This window comes from Sebastes umbrosus, chromosome 8, assembly GCF_015220745.1.
Source record: "Sebastes umbrosus isolate fSebUmb1 chromosome 8, fSebUmb1.pri, whole genome shotgun sequence".
Classification (NCBI taxonomy): Eukaryota; Metazoa; Chordata; class Actinopteri; order Perciformes; family Sebastidae; genus Sebastes; species Sebastes umbrosus.
Genome location: NC_051276.1, coordinates 16,793,439 through 16,807,473, shown reverse-complemented (window position 1 = coordinate 16,807,473; position 14,035 = coordinate 16,793,439). Strand labels below are relative to the sequence as shown.

The following is a 14,035-nucleotide window of genomic DNA, read 5'->3' as shown; positions in this document are numbered from 1 at the left end:
TACCATTGACATAAGTTGTTGTTTTTTTTACAAAAAATAAATGAACCCTGCTTCAAATTGAGGACTGAATCTTACAGCACTATTGTGGTTGTTTGTCTTAAGGCCTTATTTTGGAGGAAAAGGGACTGTTGAGCATCTTGGACCCGATCTTAACACCAGCTGCATTTCTAGGATTTGAGGATATTGGGGGCTTAGGACCATCCTCCGGGATTTTGTTTTAATATAAACAAGCTCTATTTTAATGCTTTTTAATGCACTCTGGCACCTTATTTACATTCAAAGTATGCATCTAAAGCTACCTGTACCTTAAAAACTGTTGTTTACTTTCCAGATGTTAGTAATTAGTATTAGTATTGTGTAAAAATAGAATACTTAACTGCTATAATTAAACATTTATTTACTAGAGTTGGAAAAATCTTAAATATATTTATGGTAACATTCATTTATTGGAATATTAAAAGGGTTTTCTTTCACTCGCACACACCCAATTTTCAGATACAGTTAATGCATTGTAGCTAGTGCATGTACTGTTCACCTTTCCGTCATCTGCTGTTGTCTGTTTTTACCAACAGTAAAATGAATCAGATGTTAACCGTTATAGTTATTACCAGCCGTGACAGATGCTGGTATTGTTTCACCTTGTGATCCTGTGTGTGAGTCATCAATGCAAAATGTGGTCACACCTACTGTAGCGGGAAACTATGAGTACTTTGAGTACTTTGCCAGGTGTTTATATATCTGTCCGTCTGTGGACAGATACTGTCACCGCGATAGCGCCGCAACCGTGAAGAATGCAGTCACGAAACTTTACAGGTGTGTTGTTAAGATCAAAGTGAAGGTTGAGTTTGAAGATGGGTGTGGTCCAAGCAAGAATGCCCAAAGTAGGGGGGTAGGAAGTGGGGAAGGGGCCATTGGCCCCCCACTTTACACCCATGGCCCGATTTGGCATCGCGGCTGTTGTGATCTCATACCAAGATTCAATTCAAATTCAAATTCAAATCACTTAATTTTCCCCAAGGGGCAATTGTAGATGAGTATCTGGTTCTATGTGGAGCCACACCATTACGTAAAGTAATGTTTTGCAACGTGAGGTTTATATGTGTGTGTGTGTGTGTGCGCGCGCGCGCGTGTGCGGGCGGGTGTGTGTGTGTGCTTTCCCACTTCGTGGCACATCACTTGTTTCCATGTGGTTTAATAGCATCATACATACATACATACATACTATGTATGTACAGTATGTCGACAAAAAAGCAACATCACTGGTAAACTAGAGTAAAAAGTTTATTGTTGAAAAAAAAAAGTAGCACACAACAGTACAGCCTTCTCCCACCATCAGCAATAACATCTCCAGCACAAAGTAATGCTCATCATCTCCCTCTCTGTTACCTGCTTCATATTGGATCAAACTACATCTAGGATCCTGGGAGAGTTTTATCTTACAGCAGTGACTTGGAAAAACTTGACTACAACACTGTTTTCCTGTTTTGATATGTTTTCACTCTTCAGCTTCTCCATTAGCAGGGACATTGTCTGCCACTCTGTTGACTGCTGTGTCTCCTGCTTTACCGGCTTTTGAGACAACATCTGCCCAGGTCCCTTTATTCTTAAGGACTGTTGGGCTTACAGTGACGTCACAGGCTCCATTTATTTCACCATTAACCTCCTCTGACTCTGACTTCATCTCATCAACTGTGTCATCAGATTTTACCTCCCCGTTGGCTGTGTTGCTGTTTACTTCATTTGGTGCACTGGTCTCAGTTTCCTCTCCTGCAGCCCTGACCTCTGACCCCCCATTCACTATCTTGACCTCAGCATCTGAAGCTGCTCTGTCTCCATCTCCATCTGCTTTTACCTCAGCTGGCTCCACCACATGACCATTAGCTGAAGCTACGGCAGCACTCTCCACCGAGGTCTCGTCCACCGGCTGCTCCTGTTGGCTCTCGCTGCTATTCTCCACTGCTGGGCTTCCTCCATCCTCAGCTTCCTTCCCGCTTCCTGTTTCTTGATCTGAGCTTTTCTCGTCTCCGTTCACAAACTCTGAGGCGAAGAGCTCGTCAGATACTAATCCCAGTTCTTTTCTCACCGCTGCCTTTAGTTCATTGTGTTTCTTCTTGTACTCCTGGAGCCCGTCTCTATAAAAACACAATGAATTCATGAGTGGCTTCCTACCTACCAACAAATTATTGAAATACACATGCATGCTGCTGGAGCTGGTTGTGTTTGAAAGGTAGGTGTAATTCTCTAGAGTTTCCACTTTCTTAAACTATGTATTAGCTTTAAAAACACATTTTCGTAAAGGCAATAACAGGCGTTAAATGTTGAGATGGTCTATTTAAAAAACGTCTTCAACATTTTAAAGCTGTAGGGAAAAGTTATGCATCACTAAGTGTTATAACGGTCAGATTTTTATTCCCTATCACTTTTTGATTATAATTTTCACCATGGAGAGGAATAGCAACAGAGTATCCAGGAGAACCACAAAACATTAAAAAAAGTATCAAAGATAAAAGTGCTCATGGTGCAGAATTGCCCCTTTATAAGTGTTATAATATCTTGTATCATATTATTTATTGGCAATGGTGGAAAGTAACTAAGTACATTTACTCAACTGCTGTACTTGAGTACAATTTGAAGGTGCTTGTACTTTACTTGAGTAATTCCTTTTTATTATACTTCTACTTCACTACAGTTCAGAGGCAAATATTTTACTTGTACTCCACTATATTTATTTGACAGCTTTAGTTACTTTGCAGATTGAGATTATTGATACAAAATATAAATAAACCAATAAATTATGATCTATTAGTATAGGTTAAGATACCCATCAATATATAAATAATTAAAATGAGCTCCACCTTAACCAGCTGCAAAATTAAAGTGATAAACACACATTAATACATCAATAATTATAATCCAATAATATAATATATCTGATTCTGAAATGGGCCATTCTCCATAATGAGTATTTTTACTTTTGGTACTTTTTTTTATTTTTACTTTGATTTTGAATGTATGGGTTTAACTTGTAACAGAGCATATTTACACTGTGGTATTGCTACTTTTACTTAAATAAAGGAATTGAATACTTCCTCCACCACTGCTTATTGGTAATAATACAGTCACATCACAGTTTTAGCAGTATTTGTATATGTGTTGGCTGATATATGTCTGAATCGCTATTACTTACTTCACCGGAGAGTACTAACAGTTTTAATTTTTCAACAGCAAAATGTTCAGCACATATTTTGGTCAGAATTCTTTAAATAAAACCATTTATGGGATCAGAATATGTGTTGTTAAAATATAACTATTGACCAAATGTTTTTGATAGATTATCCGTTTTTAAAGATTTTTTATATCTTTATCAGCTTCAAACATTTAATATTGGTCAAGCTACATTTCAGCATTAACACATTGCTTCAATGAGTTTTCAGCATATCCTACATATTACTGTGGATATTTACCTTTGTGTAATGCTCCTGATCCCGGTCACCAGAACCAGTTGCTCCAGCACAGTGTCAGATGTGGAAGTTAGACACTGAGGACAGAGAAGACAGGCAGATTAATAAACACACTTTAATTTTACTTAGTAACATTCAAACAGACAGTATCATAATCAGTATCATACCTCCACTGCCTGCTCCGTGCACTCAGCTCCTGCCTGTCTGAGGGAGCGCTCCACCTTCACAGCTTGCTTGGTTATAATGCACAGAAACTCTTTGCTGCAGCGTGTCTGAGGGTGATCTTCTCCAAACTGAGAAAGGAAAACAACCATAAGATGACATGCACATACAACCAATCGCTCTCTCTCGCACGCTCTCACATGCAGATATACTGACCATGGAGGTAAAAGCAGTGACGGCTTCTTTCTCGTGGGTCATAGCATTTCTGTAGTCACCCTTGCTGCACATCCAGTGGGCCAACAGGTGCTGACTGCACAGACAAGAAAACAGGATGTTAGAAAAGGGGACAAAATAGATCAACTTAATTACTTCTTATACAAAATATGAGTGTAAGCGATAAATGACGTCTTACTTGAGAGCAGTGTGCAGGTTTGAGGGGCCGAAGAAGGAGGTGTTGAGTCTGAGGGCATTCTTTAAGAACTGCCCTCTCTGATCTGCGGGCAGCATCAACCCAAGACAGCTCTGCAAGAAAACAACGAGAAGATTGCTATTGTCGATTCGAAAAATAAAATATGTTTATAAAGATATTGTGAAAAGTTTGTGCTTTGGGTGAACACCAAGGTGTTGTGACCTACATCCAGTGTTGCGGTGTAGGGATGGTCCTCTCCGTGGACTGTTAGCATCAGCAGACGAGCTCTGAGGAGACACTTCTGGGCCAGGGTGGTCTCCCCTCCAGCAAACGCATACACACTCAAGAGGGCCTGCATACAACAACAAAATGAGAATAAGTACACTTTACACACATAACACAGTGCATAAAAACCCTTTAGAAAAATAGTTATGGACCCAGGGGTTCAGTTCATATCTATCTAACAGTGACCAGGGGTTCGATTTCCAGTAGCGATACCTGTGGATGAAAAATGTGTGTAGCTATACTCACATATTGCTGGATAGTGTTTGGATGGTCAAAGCCAAGCACCCTCTCACTGATGACCACTGCTTTCAGCTGGGCACTGCGAGCCTTGAGATCAGAGAAAGTCACATTTATTTATATTAAGAATTACAATCACCTCAATACCTCATGAAATTGTGTTATAGTACACTCTGTAAAATATTCTGCAAGGCTGTCAGATATACTGTAGGCTATGTAGCAGAGTAAAAGGTACAATATTTCCCTCTGAAATGTGGTAGTTATAAAGAACTTGGTTACATTCTGTAGTGTTAATGTAGCTGTAAAAAGTTGTGGCACAGTAAGCCTACCTCAGCTGCTTTGCCCTGCACGTAGGCCACCTTGGCCAACATGCTGTAGCAGTAACAGGCCTCAGGGTGCAGGTCATCACACACCCTACCAAACAAGTAGGTTGCTTCTTTCAGGTGTTCATGGGCCTGATCCAGCAGACCTGCAGTTGGAAAACACACAGAATAATTGACTTTTCATTTAGATTTAGTTCAAAAACAGACATTTGAGCACTAAAGATTACAGATACATTAATCTGCTGGCTTTATTGACTCACCCTTCTGAATGAAGCTCTGTGCAGCAGAATAGGCTTTTGAAGCATCCACAATTGGCATGTGAATGTGCTTGACAACAGGGAAGATGTTGAGGATGTCGTCTGGACCGATGGGAGCTTTATTTTGGTTGTCGAGGACGTAGTCTCTCAGTCTCAACTGGTGTAGACACAAAAATAACAAACAAACTTTCCCCTTTAATTATACAGTATCTCTGGCATTTTCCCATTACATTATATTACAACATTACTAATATATGTGTGTGTTTCAGCTGATCTTGTGACAAATGGCGTTACCTGTACTCCAGTCTTTAAACAGAACTGTCTGAGCAAAGAGAGCTTCTGCAGGCCGTAGTGCTCAACCAGGTGGTTCGGACCAGAGCTGTCACAAAGAAAAATGCCTCTGAGCCATTGCGTAACTAACAAATATGAGGGGGAGAACAAATAACGGTTGTGTCCTCACCCAAGGCTGTCAGAGATGTTATATGTTTCAGCAGCATCTTGGCAGATCAGGTTCCACAGCTCAGCCCCCGTGAGCGTGCTCCAAGGCGTGCTCTCAGGGGCCCCAGCCGCAGCCCCGGCCCCAGCCCCGGCCCCTCGACCACGCCGCCTTGACTTCTTCTTCGTATCCTCCCCCACCGGAGTGGGTGTAAAGTGGGGAACCAATAGGCAGCACAGGAAGTGACTGACAGCTGCAGAGAGACTAGGCACGTCCACACCCTGCAAAGAAATAACCGGAGGCTGCAGCTCATTCTTTCTGGAGTGTGTGGACCCGCACCTTTTGCTATATCACCACCTTTATATCACCACCTGACTTTGAGGTGTGCAAGCATAAGAATGAACAGAAATGCTCTTTACAGAATAGTGTAAAGTACCTGGAGGAAACTGTTGAACACTCTTTTTGTTGAGCGGATGAAAATGTCCCCGACGACCGATCTCTGTTTAAGATGGAAAGGGTTATGTTAGAAAGCAGAGCTATGAGAGCAATTACATCATCAAGACTAGTTTAAGCTTGACTGTTCAAACACACCATTATATGCCTCAGGCGCTCCTTGTGTTCTGACTGGCTGAGGGTGGTGATCACATGGCCCAGATACCGCAGGTTGATGCCTCTCAGGTGTAGCGCCTGTTTTAGAGAAACTCCATCCATTGGTGCCTCATTGCTTTGTAGGCAATACTCCACCTGCCCACACACACACACACACATACATATTGTTGAGTTAGTTGCATGTTTGCAGTAGATGTGCATATTATAGTATATAAACAATGGATCCACTTACAAAAGCTGGTATCTGATGTGTGATGATGAAAGCTGCAGCTTCCCTCAGTAACCTCTCCTGCAGCTTTGTTGACTTACTTTCACCAGCAGGAAAGGATACTTCTGCACACAAAGCACACAAGAAGCCTGTCATATTGTGTTCCAGCAAAAGATGTGACTGTGTGTGTTAGTGCGTGTGGCGTTTTATGGTACCTGGAGAGAAGACGCTTGGGTTTAAGCGCATCTCAAAGATAATGTTGCTGACTGAGCCCACTTCTTGGCAAGCAGCTCGTACTGCCTTAGTGGAGCGAGAATCACCTGCAAGCATACAGACATTTGTCAAGTATACAGTATATATACAGTACATGTGTATACTGTATATATATATATACACAGTATATATACATATAATGGCTGAATGTCCTGTATGAATTAACTATAATTTTGGTTTCCATTCAGTTAGATCTACTAAAACACTTCTTACCAGCTATTGCACACTCTTCAAAGCCTCCGTCTTCGTCCAATATCTCCTTGACACGCTCAGTAAACTGGCAATGTCTAAAAGAAGCAAAAAGCAAAACTTGAGCTTCGTGGAAAAACCTTTTAAAACTTAGTTTCAAGTTTTTTATTTCATGTAGAACTCACTTGTGCTTAATGAAGGCCCGTACCAGCTCTGGCTTCAGTCTACAGAGTCCGTGAGGGAAGCTCTGTGGAAGCCCTGAGTCTGAGTGATAATTGTCTGGCCAGCCTTCTTTTACACAACCCTTCTTCTCCTCGTCTTCTCCACAGCTTTTGTTACTCTCTTCTTCTCCAGTGACTGTCTGGCCTTCTGTCTCCACCTCTGGGCAGAAGTTGGCATCAGCTGGGAAGCACCTGAACACATCCAGTATGTAGAACCTCCCATCGGCCCCCAGCAGTCCCTGAGCATCCACCGAGGTGAACAGTGGTACCTTGTGATCGTTGGGCGACACAACAACATGTTTCTGGATGTAGAGACATTTGGCAGATTGAGCCAAGAGCTCCAGCAGCCGTCTGCGTTGGGGGGACTCTTGGGGCCCTGCATTTATCCCGTACAGCAAGCCTCTATCGAGCAAAACAAGAAAGACAATTAGCAGGGGAAAAAAACAGAAAAATGTCTGACACAATGGATTGTTGAATGATGGTCCACTACCTTTCGGCAGGAGCAGCTGCCTGGTCCTGGTCTGAGCCTTCCAACCCAGGGGCAAGACCCTGAGCGGAGAGACGCACTCCTCTGTAGTCCACAATGGCTGTAGGTAGCGTGTGCAGGTCCTGCAGCCCCTGCATGTCACCGTAGACCTGTACCCCTTTAAGCTCCAGCCTCTGAGCGGCCCTGCAAGTGGAAAATGAAGAAACATTTCAATAATCAGTGCCAAATCAGTGCCATTCTGAAAGTGAAACAAAACTATTTTATAATGCTCTTATCAGAGACAGCATGGGGTCTTTTTTTAATCCTTTACAGCCATAAAATGATGCATACAATTATGAGCAAATGGCTTTACATCTACAGCATCTTGTCATTAAACTTGTGGTTTGCTCTCACCTGCGACCCCTGTCCCCACCAAACATGGCGCTTGCTGCCCCCTGACTCATGAACAGGCCGCCCCACAGGAAGGCTGGGTCCTCAGGGTTTCCATTCACAGGCTCCACAAAGCCATCTACAACAATTTCTGCCCCCTGCGTCACAGCCCTGATAAATGCACTGTTTACCTGTTAAAAAAAAACATGTATGAATGAAGATGAGAGGAGGAGAAGTTGAGTGAGCAAAAAAAGAAAACAGGCGATAAGAATCCTGAACTGTCATGCTGTTGTTTTGAGCTCAATGTTTTTCTTGGTTACCTGTAGCAGAGCTCTGTCTCTCTGCAGCCTCTCCTCCAGACTGCCTTGTGGAAGATCTCTGGCAACTTGCAACTCCTCATTCCAATCTGGAGCCTACGCATAACACTCATAGTTACACACTTAACATCAATGAAGCAGCAGCACGCTACTCAATAAACAGCAACAAAAATAATTACGCTGTGTAGTAAATAACCTGTGTTGCCGGCTGTTCGTCCACTCCCAGTCTGCTGAAGGTGTTTTTTTGAGTGCGAGAGGCGCAGGGAGGCCCGAGCCAGCTGAGGGTGTGGTAAGGAGTGGGCATCATCTCCACTGGAGGTAACTGAGACCTAAAGGAAGACATGCAAGAGTTTACAATATAAATATACACCTCTCCAAACCCCCACTGTTTCTGAATTCTGGCAAAACACTGTAGTATCCATGCTTCCTTTATTTATAGGCAGTAATGTTATTACCTATTTTTGAGTGTGGTCAAAGTTTGTTTGAAGGCAGGGCTGATGTGACAGAGCAGGTCAGTGAAACTGTGATAAACTGGGGAAGACTGGGCAGGACGAGGATCAAACACTTCTTCTGTAGACCTGAGATGAAGAATGGGGAAGAGAAAAGAATTTATAATTGAACTGAAACATTTATCTAGTTAAAGTTCAATTATCTATATTGTCATTTATACATAAGGTTACTCGGACAGAATGGAAATAAGACAGCTAGGTTCATCATCAGCCTTTCATGTATTTTCTACTACAATTTATTGCAACCATAAACAGAAATATCATGAAGTTATTTCTTTACCTATTGAGGAAGAAACCTTTAGGACAGGATGTGATGTCACACCGGCGTCCCTCCATTGATGCCACAGTGATGTACAGGAAGTCTCCCTGAAGCTTCCTGTGTCCTGGAGCCGGGTTCCAACAGCTGAGACACAAGTCCCTCAGGTAGCTGGGGGCCTGATGAGACCAATATAAAGTCACAGAGAGTCAGTGTGTGTGAGTGGATGAGGGCTGGCCCAGGGTGAAACAACATTCTGGTATTTACATACCTCTGATTGGGAGCTGTGAGGAAGCAGGGCCATGAGCGGTCTCTCTGAGGAACCAGGTAGGAGGTACTCTGGTGGAGCTCCATCCTGGTTGGTAGTTTCTGTTTTTGTGTTGCTTAAAGAGCGTTTCAGGCTCTTTCCATTCGGTAAGCTAGAGTCTGCACCGGTAATAAAGGGAGATTTTCAGTATGAGCTTCATTGTTAATTTTGTATCTTTGTATTACCCTTTTGTCTAAGTGTGTGTGTACCTGGTGTCTGTGTATGTGTGAGTGTCTCCAGTACGCTTGGTGAGCGTCCCTCTCTCAGTGCGTCCTGAGGTCCAGATGTTCTCAGCAGCTCCAGCACACGAGCCAGATGGAGCCTGACTGAGCCGGCAGTGTAGGGTTCTGGAAAGACACACGGCGGTGTTATAAAGGTTACGCTGACCTCTTTTTAAACAGCCAGTATGCACAGGGCAAACACTCTACTCTAGGAACTCTAGGATGTCATGATCCCCTTAAAACCAATTAAAAAGTGTTTATATTGGTGTTATATTTTGAAATTGAATAGCACATTGGGTACTAATTAATTAATGATGTGTATTCTCATAGACACAAGTCTGACAAGATACATACTGAACATAATGACAGATGGGCTGTTTCAGTATTTCAACAGCTAGCCGGTGAGAGACAGACTAATTGGTGGGCACACACTTGTAATCGCGGCAACTACAAACCTTGTTATGATGACTCAGAGAAGGTGAGTCAGCTATTTGCATTGAGGTGAGAGAGAGACTTAAGTGTGTGTGAAAGGGAAAGGGTGACGGGTGTAATGAAAATATGGACTGGATTATTCTATTATGAATCACTGCACCACAAACTATGTTGTTAAAAGGCCAGACAACAACTTCTAGAGTATTATTAGAGTATTGTTAAGCTAAAACTGCCTAAACTTTCTAACCACTGTGTCAAAAATCATTAGTAAGATATTGAATACAGCTGGAGTACACAGTTATGGCATAAAAATACATTGCAAGACAAAATTGGAGAGAAAAAAAAGCCCAAATAAATAGGGCTGCCCCCTATTAGTCGACTAACTGGTTGTTTTGGTCTTCGTCGACTAAGATTTCATTAGTCGATTTGTCATTCTTTATGCTTTTTTCATGCTGAATGACTTATTTCCAAGAAAACTTTTGAGCACATCTCTGGTAAAAACAAGATTTAAAGTGGTGCTTTTGTGTGATTCGTTGTAGAGAAAAGCTTTACAAATGGAGGACAGCCCTACAAATAAATAACATTATTTATATACTGACATCCGAGTTATTGAAGAAAAGCGTGCTACAAATTTAGATTGGACATAAAGCTGAATGTGGTTCTCAAAAAACCCTACCTTCCACCAGGCGAAGGATGGCTCCTGGTTTCAGCCCCTTAATGCTTTGCAGTTCTGCAAGAGGGTCCAGAGTCACACCAGCGAGTGCCAGCGACAAGTTTGAACGTGGACACACCTCGTCCCTCGAAAGCAGAGTCATTACTGCATCTTGAACAAGCCAAAATCCATGGACCTACAAAGACACATGGTTTAACACAGCAAGTAATGCCAAAATATATATAATAAACCTGCCTATTATTATGAGAATAGTCCCTGCAAAACTGTTATTAACAAAAGGGTTAATAAGAGGAAACATCAGTCTGGTTTTGTACCTGCAGCTCAAATGGCTCTACTCCTGCTCCCTGGATCTTCACAGGGAATGATGTGTCCTCATGTTGGTTAATACCAGCAGCATCCTTTCCACCAGGCAGGCTCATAACATCTGTTAAACGGTGAGAGAATAACAAATTAAGTGACGATAATCACAGAGCGCTGCATTGGACACGCAGATAGTTTAGCTTGTTTTCCTCCCTCATCACATGCTGGGATCGATTCCAGCTCACTGACTCACTCTGACTCTGGCTGCTGTAGAAAATGCATGAATGAAAGAATGAATGGATTATAATCATGGCTTATTATGTTCGATTCCATCATTGGTTCTTTGTTTGAGAATCAAACAAGAACGCTAATCTCCTCTAAAGTAATCATGAGCTGGACTGAAGAGTCTGAGTGAGAGTGCCTGAGAGTGAGACTGAATTTATTGAAGAAACTGTGAAAGAAAGGGAAAGTGGGGTGTGTCTGCTTTTTACACACTCGCAGAACCAGAGGGAGAGCAGGTCTCAGCGTGTTCCTCAACCTGCAGTGTGACTAAACCTGTTGAATTTGCTTACTGGCCTTCATGTCATCTCAGCGACAACCACACCCAGTGCTGGCATGTGGAGACAGCAGAATGCTAAAACGCATAAATTAACAAACCTATGGCTTGTCAGTTGAGCGAGCGTGCGTGTCTGAAGACTGTAATTCATTCTACAATAACTCCCCAGCTCTGGCTGTCAATCTGGGACTACTTTACCACTGGAAAGCACCCACAAAATTGCTTCTCTGTTCACGATTGGCTGGAGGAAGGTCCCTCCTCTCTGCGGGCTTGGAGCCATCAGCCTTTTGTCTATTGGAGCTGCTGCATTACTACTACAAAAACAGCAATGTTTTCAGTCCTGACCAGTTTATTTTGGCACTGATTTCTGAGATTAGCTTCTACCATAAACTAGTTATTCTCAAAGTAGGGTCCAGGGACCCCCACGGGTCTGTGGCACTCTGCCAGGGGATTCATTCTGTGTATTATTTTTATATATATGTGTATAAAAGGCCGTCGAGGTCCCTGGCCTTCACTGCCACCCGTGTGGCAGCGCACCCGACCCAAGCGGTTCTTCCCGCAGGTGGTGAGCCCACAGGATGGAGAGGAGGGGGGTGCCACGTTCCTTTTTCGGGGTATCCCCGGCCGGGCTCCGTGGCAAGCCCGGCCACCAGACGCTCGTTGACGGGCCCTCCGTCTGGGCCTGGCTCCAGACGTGGGCCCCGGGCTTCCTCCGGGCCGGGTAACTCCTCCTCTGCCTCGTGTCGTCATTGGGTTTTTTTTGTGAACCATTCTTAGTCCGGCCCCTCACCTAAGACCAATTTGCCATGGGAGACCCTACCAGGAGCACGAGGCTCCAGACAACACAGCCCTCAGGGTCATAGGGACACACAAACCTCTCCACCACGTTAAGGTGATGGCTCCCTTGGGAGGTGTTCCAGGCACGACCAGCTGGGAGGAGACCACGGGGAAGACCCAGGACTAGGTGGAGAGATTATATCTCTACTCTGGCTTGGGAACGCCTCGGGATCCCCCAGTCAGAGCTGGTTAATGTGGCCCGGGAAAGGGAAGTTTGGGGTCCCCTGCTGGAGCTGTTGCCCCCGCGACCCGATCCCGGATAAGCGGTTGAAGATGGATGGATGGTATAAAAGGCTTCATAATTCAATAATTAATATAAAAATAATTAAATATATAATAGTTCATAGATTACATTCTAATCTAACAAATCCATAACTCTTAGAATTTGAAATGTTTAATACATGTCTAATGTCTTTCTAATACATTTCTCTTGTGTTGTTCTTTCACATAACTAAGACTATAGAAAAAATAGGCTACGTTTACGGTATATTCTCAGTTTTGTAAGGGGTCCTTGTCTGAAAAGAAAACTGAGAGACACTGCCATAAATTAAACAAGCTGGTAGAGTTCTTTCATATGCTAATATAACATTCAGTAAACTTGTCAAACACAGTGCTGCGCCCACAGATTTAACACTTCGGGGCAATCTCACCTGAAGACAGGCAAACACACACTCTTCCTTAATTCAATCATTCTGTCTTGTGAGAGTGGAACAGCAAAGATTTAAAGAAGTTGAAAGGCCCACTTGAGAACGTGGCAAAAGGAGAAACAACCATGAGGTAGATAAAGTGTTTGGTAATCATATGGGAGGTTTTTGATAAACAGCTGTGTACAGAGATTTGCATACAAGCTGTTCTTTGTCCTTTAGGGATCATAACTGAGGATTTACAGTTTTGTCTATGGATTTCAGGTTGATTTCAGCATGTGTTAAATAAAGTTAAAGTGAGGAGCAGCTTCTCCCAGTTGTTAAAAAGTTGGTGAAAGCAGAGAATAGCACCAGCCATGTTCAGAGCAGCAGTTCAGTGCTAAATCTCCCACCCTCCTCACATTCTCCAGCGAGGGAGGCACCAGACGAAAAAAAGGAGGAAGAGGAAAGTGCAACAACAAGAGAGACACAGAGGAGCAATAAAGAAAAACACATCACAAGGATTTCTCACCAGCTTTGGCCTGATTTCTTCCTCCTCCTCTCCTCACTTTGTCCTTCATGGCTGCGTGTTGTAGTTCTCGTTGAGCTGTCCTATTGTGTTTTTTACTTTCCTGAGCTGAAAGCCGCTTCTCCTCAAAGTCTTGCTTCAGACTGCTGGAGGAATGCACAAGAGAGGGAGAAAGAGGGAGTGGAAACGTGCAACTGGATTGTTAAGAGAGCCCCAGCACAGTGAAAGTAACCTCGTGTCTGTTCAGGATTGTGACTCCTGCCCTGCCCCTCTCTACAAGGCAAACTCAGCTTATCTGTTCTCCCTGAGTAAAAAAGCCACACCCTCTCATTGCTCCACACAGGCTCTGCATGTCTCTCCCACTTTGTTAGACTGGGTGTGTCTATGCAACCACACTACTTTTGACCTAAAACTATTTCATGTTATAAATGTTATAGTTCATTTAGTGAATCTACATGGTTTCATGGAAACAGAGGCACATAAACCACACATATTACTATAAGATAAAGGGAGTTCTTATGGGTGCATCCTCTGTTACACTCATGATAG

At 43.1% G+C, this 14,035-nt stretch overlaps 2 protein-coding genes across 3 annotated transcripts in view; one reads left to right on the top strand and one right to left on the bottom strand.

Annotated features, from left to right (window-relative positions):
• The window catches only part of srrd (SRR1 domain containing), a 2,959-nt gene extending 2,883 nt beyond the window's left edge, over positions 1-76 (top strand). Inside the window, exon 6 of the mRNA XM_037776592.1 lies at positions 1-76. This exon is cut by the window's left edge and continues 286 nt beyond it. The gene's annotated coding sequence lies outside the window, so the exon portion shown is untranslated.
• Positions 77-1,267: 1,191 nt separating this feature from the next.
• Positions 1,268-13,792, bottom strand: si:ch211-166a6.5 (clustered mitochondria protein homolog). 2 transcript variants are annotated; one of them, XM_037777402.1, is made up of 28 exons: positions 13,490-13,791; positions 10,956-11,065; positions 10,645-10,816; positions 9,525-9,662; positions 9,280-9,434; positions 9,033-9,187; positions 8,699-8,821; positions 8,440-8,572; positions 8,247-8,339; positions 7,951-8,117; positions 7,561-7,740; positions 7,035-7,472; positions 6,874-6,947; positions 6,603-6,707; positions 6,412-6,512; positions 6,162-6,314; positions 6,007-6,069; positions 5,595-5,851; positions 5,429-5,513; positions 5,138-5,291; positions 4,884-5,023; positions 4,564-4,644; positions 4,259-4,384; positions 4,036-4,145; positions 3,840-3,933; positions 3,629-3,754; positions 3,465-3,538; positions 1,268-2,132 (listed from the first exon to the last, which is right to left on the bottom strand). In XM_037777402.1, the coding sequence occupies exons 1-28, from the start codon at positions 13,536-13,538 to the stop codon at positions 1,496-1,498; spliced, it is 4,293 nt and encodes a 1,430-aa protein (XP_037633330.1). In that variant the 5' UTR covers positions 13,539-13,791; the 3' UTR covers positions 1,268-1,495. The 2 variants fall into 2 exon arrangements, with proteins under 2 accessions (XP_037633330.1, XP_037633331.1); XM_037777403.1 differs by lacking the exons at positions 4,564-4,644; positions 4,884-5,023; positions 5,138-5,291 and having other exon boundaries at positions 4,259-4,333; positions 13,490-13,792.
• Positions 13,793-14,035: the final 243 nt, after the last annotated feature.

Bases quoted from the DNA above. Each gene is read 5' to 3' on its own strand.
- si:ch211-166a6.5 (XM_037777402.1), bottom strand. From the start codon at position 13,538: ATGAAGGACAAAGTGAGGAGAGGAGGAGGAAGAAATCAGGCCAAAGCT. The intron at 8,822-9,032 runs GTAAAGAAATAA...TCTTCATCTCAG, and splicing joins AAAGGTTTCTTCCTCAATAG to GTCTACAGAAGAAGTGTTTG. The intron at 5,024-5,137 runs GTGAGTCAATAA...TTCCAACTGCAG, and splicing joins ACAGAGCTTCATTCAGAAGG to GTCTGCTGGATCAGGCCCAT.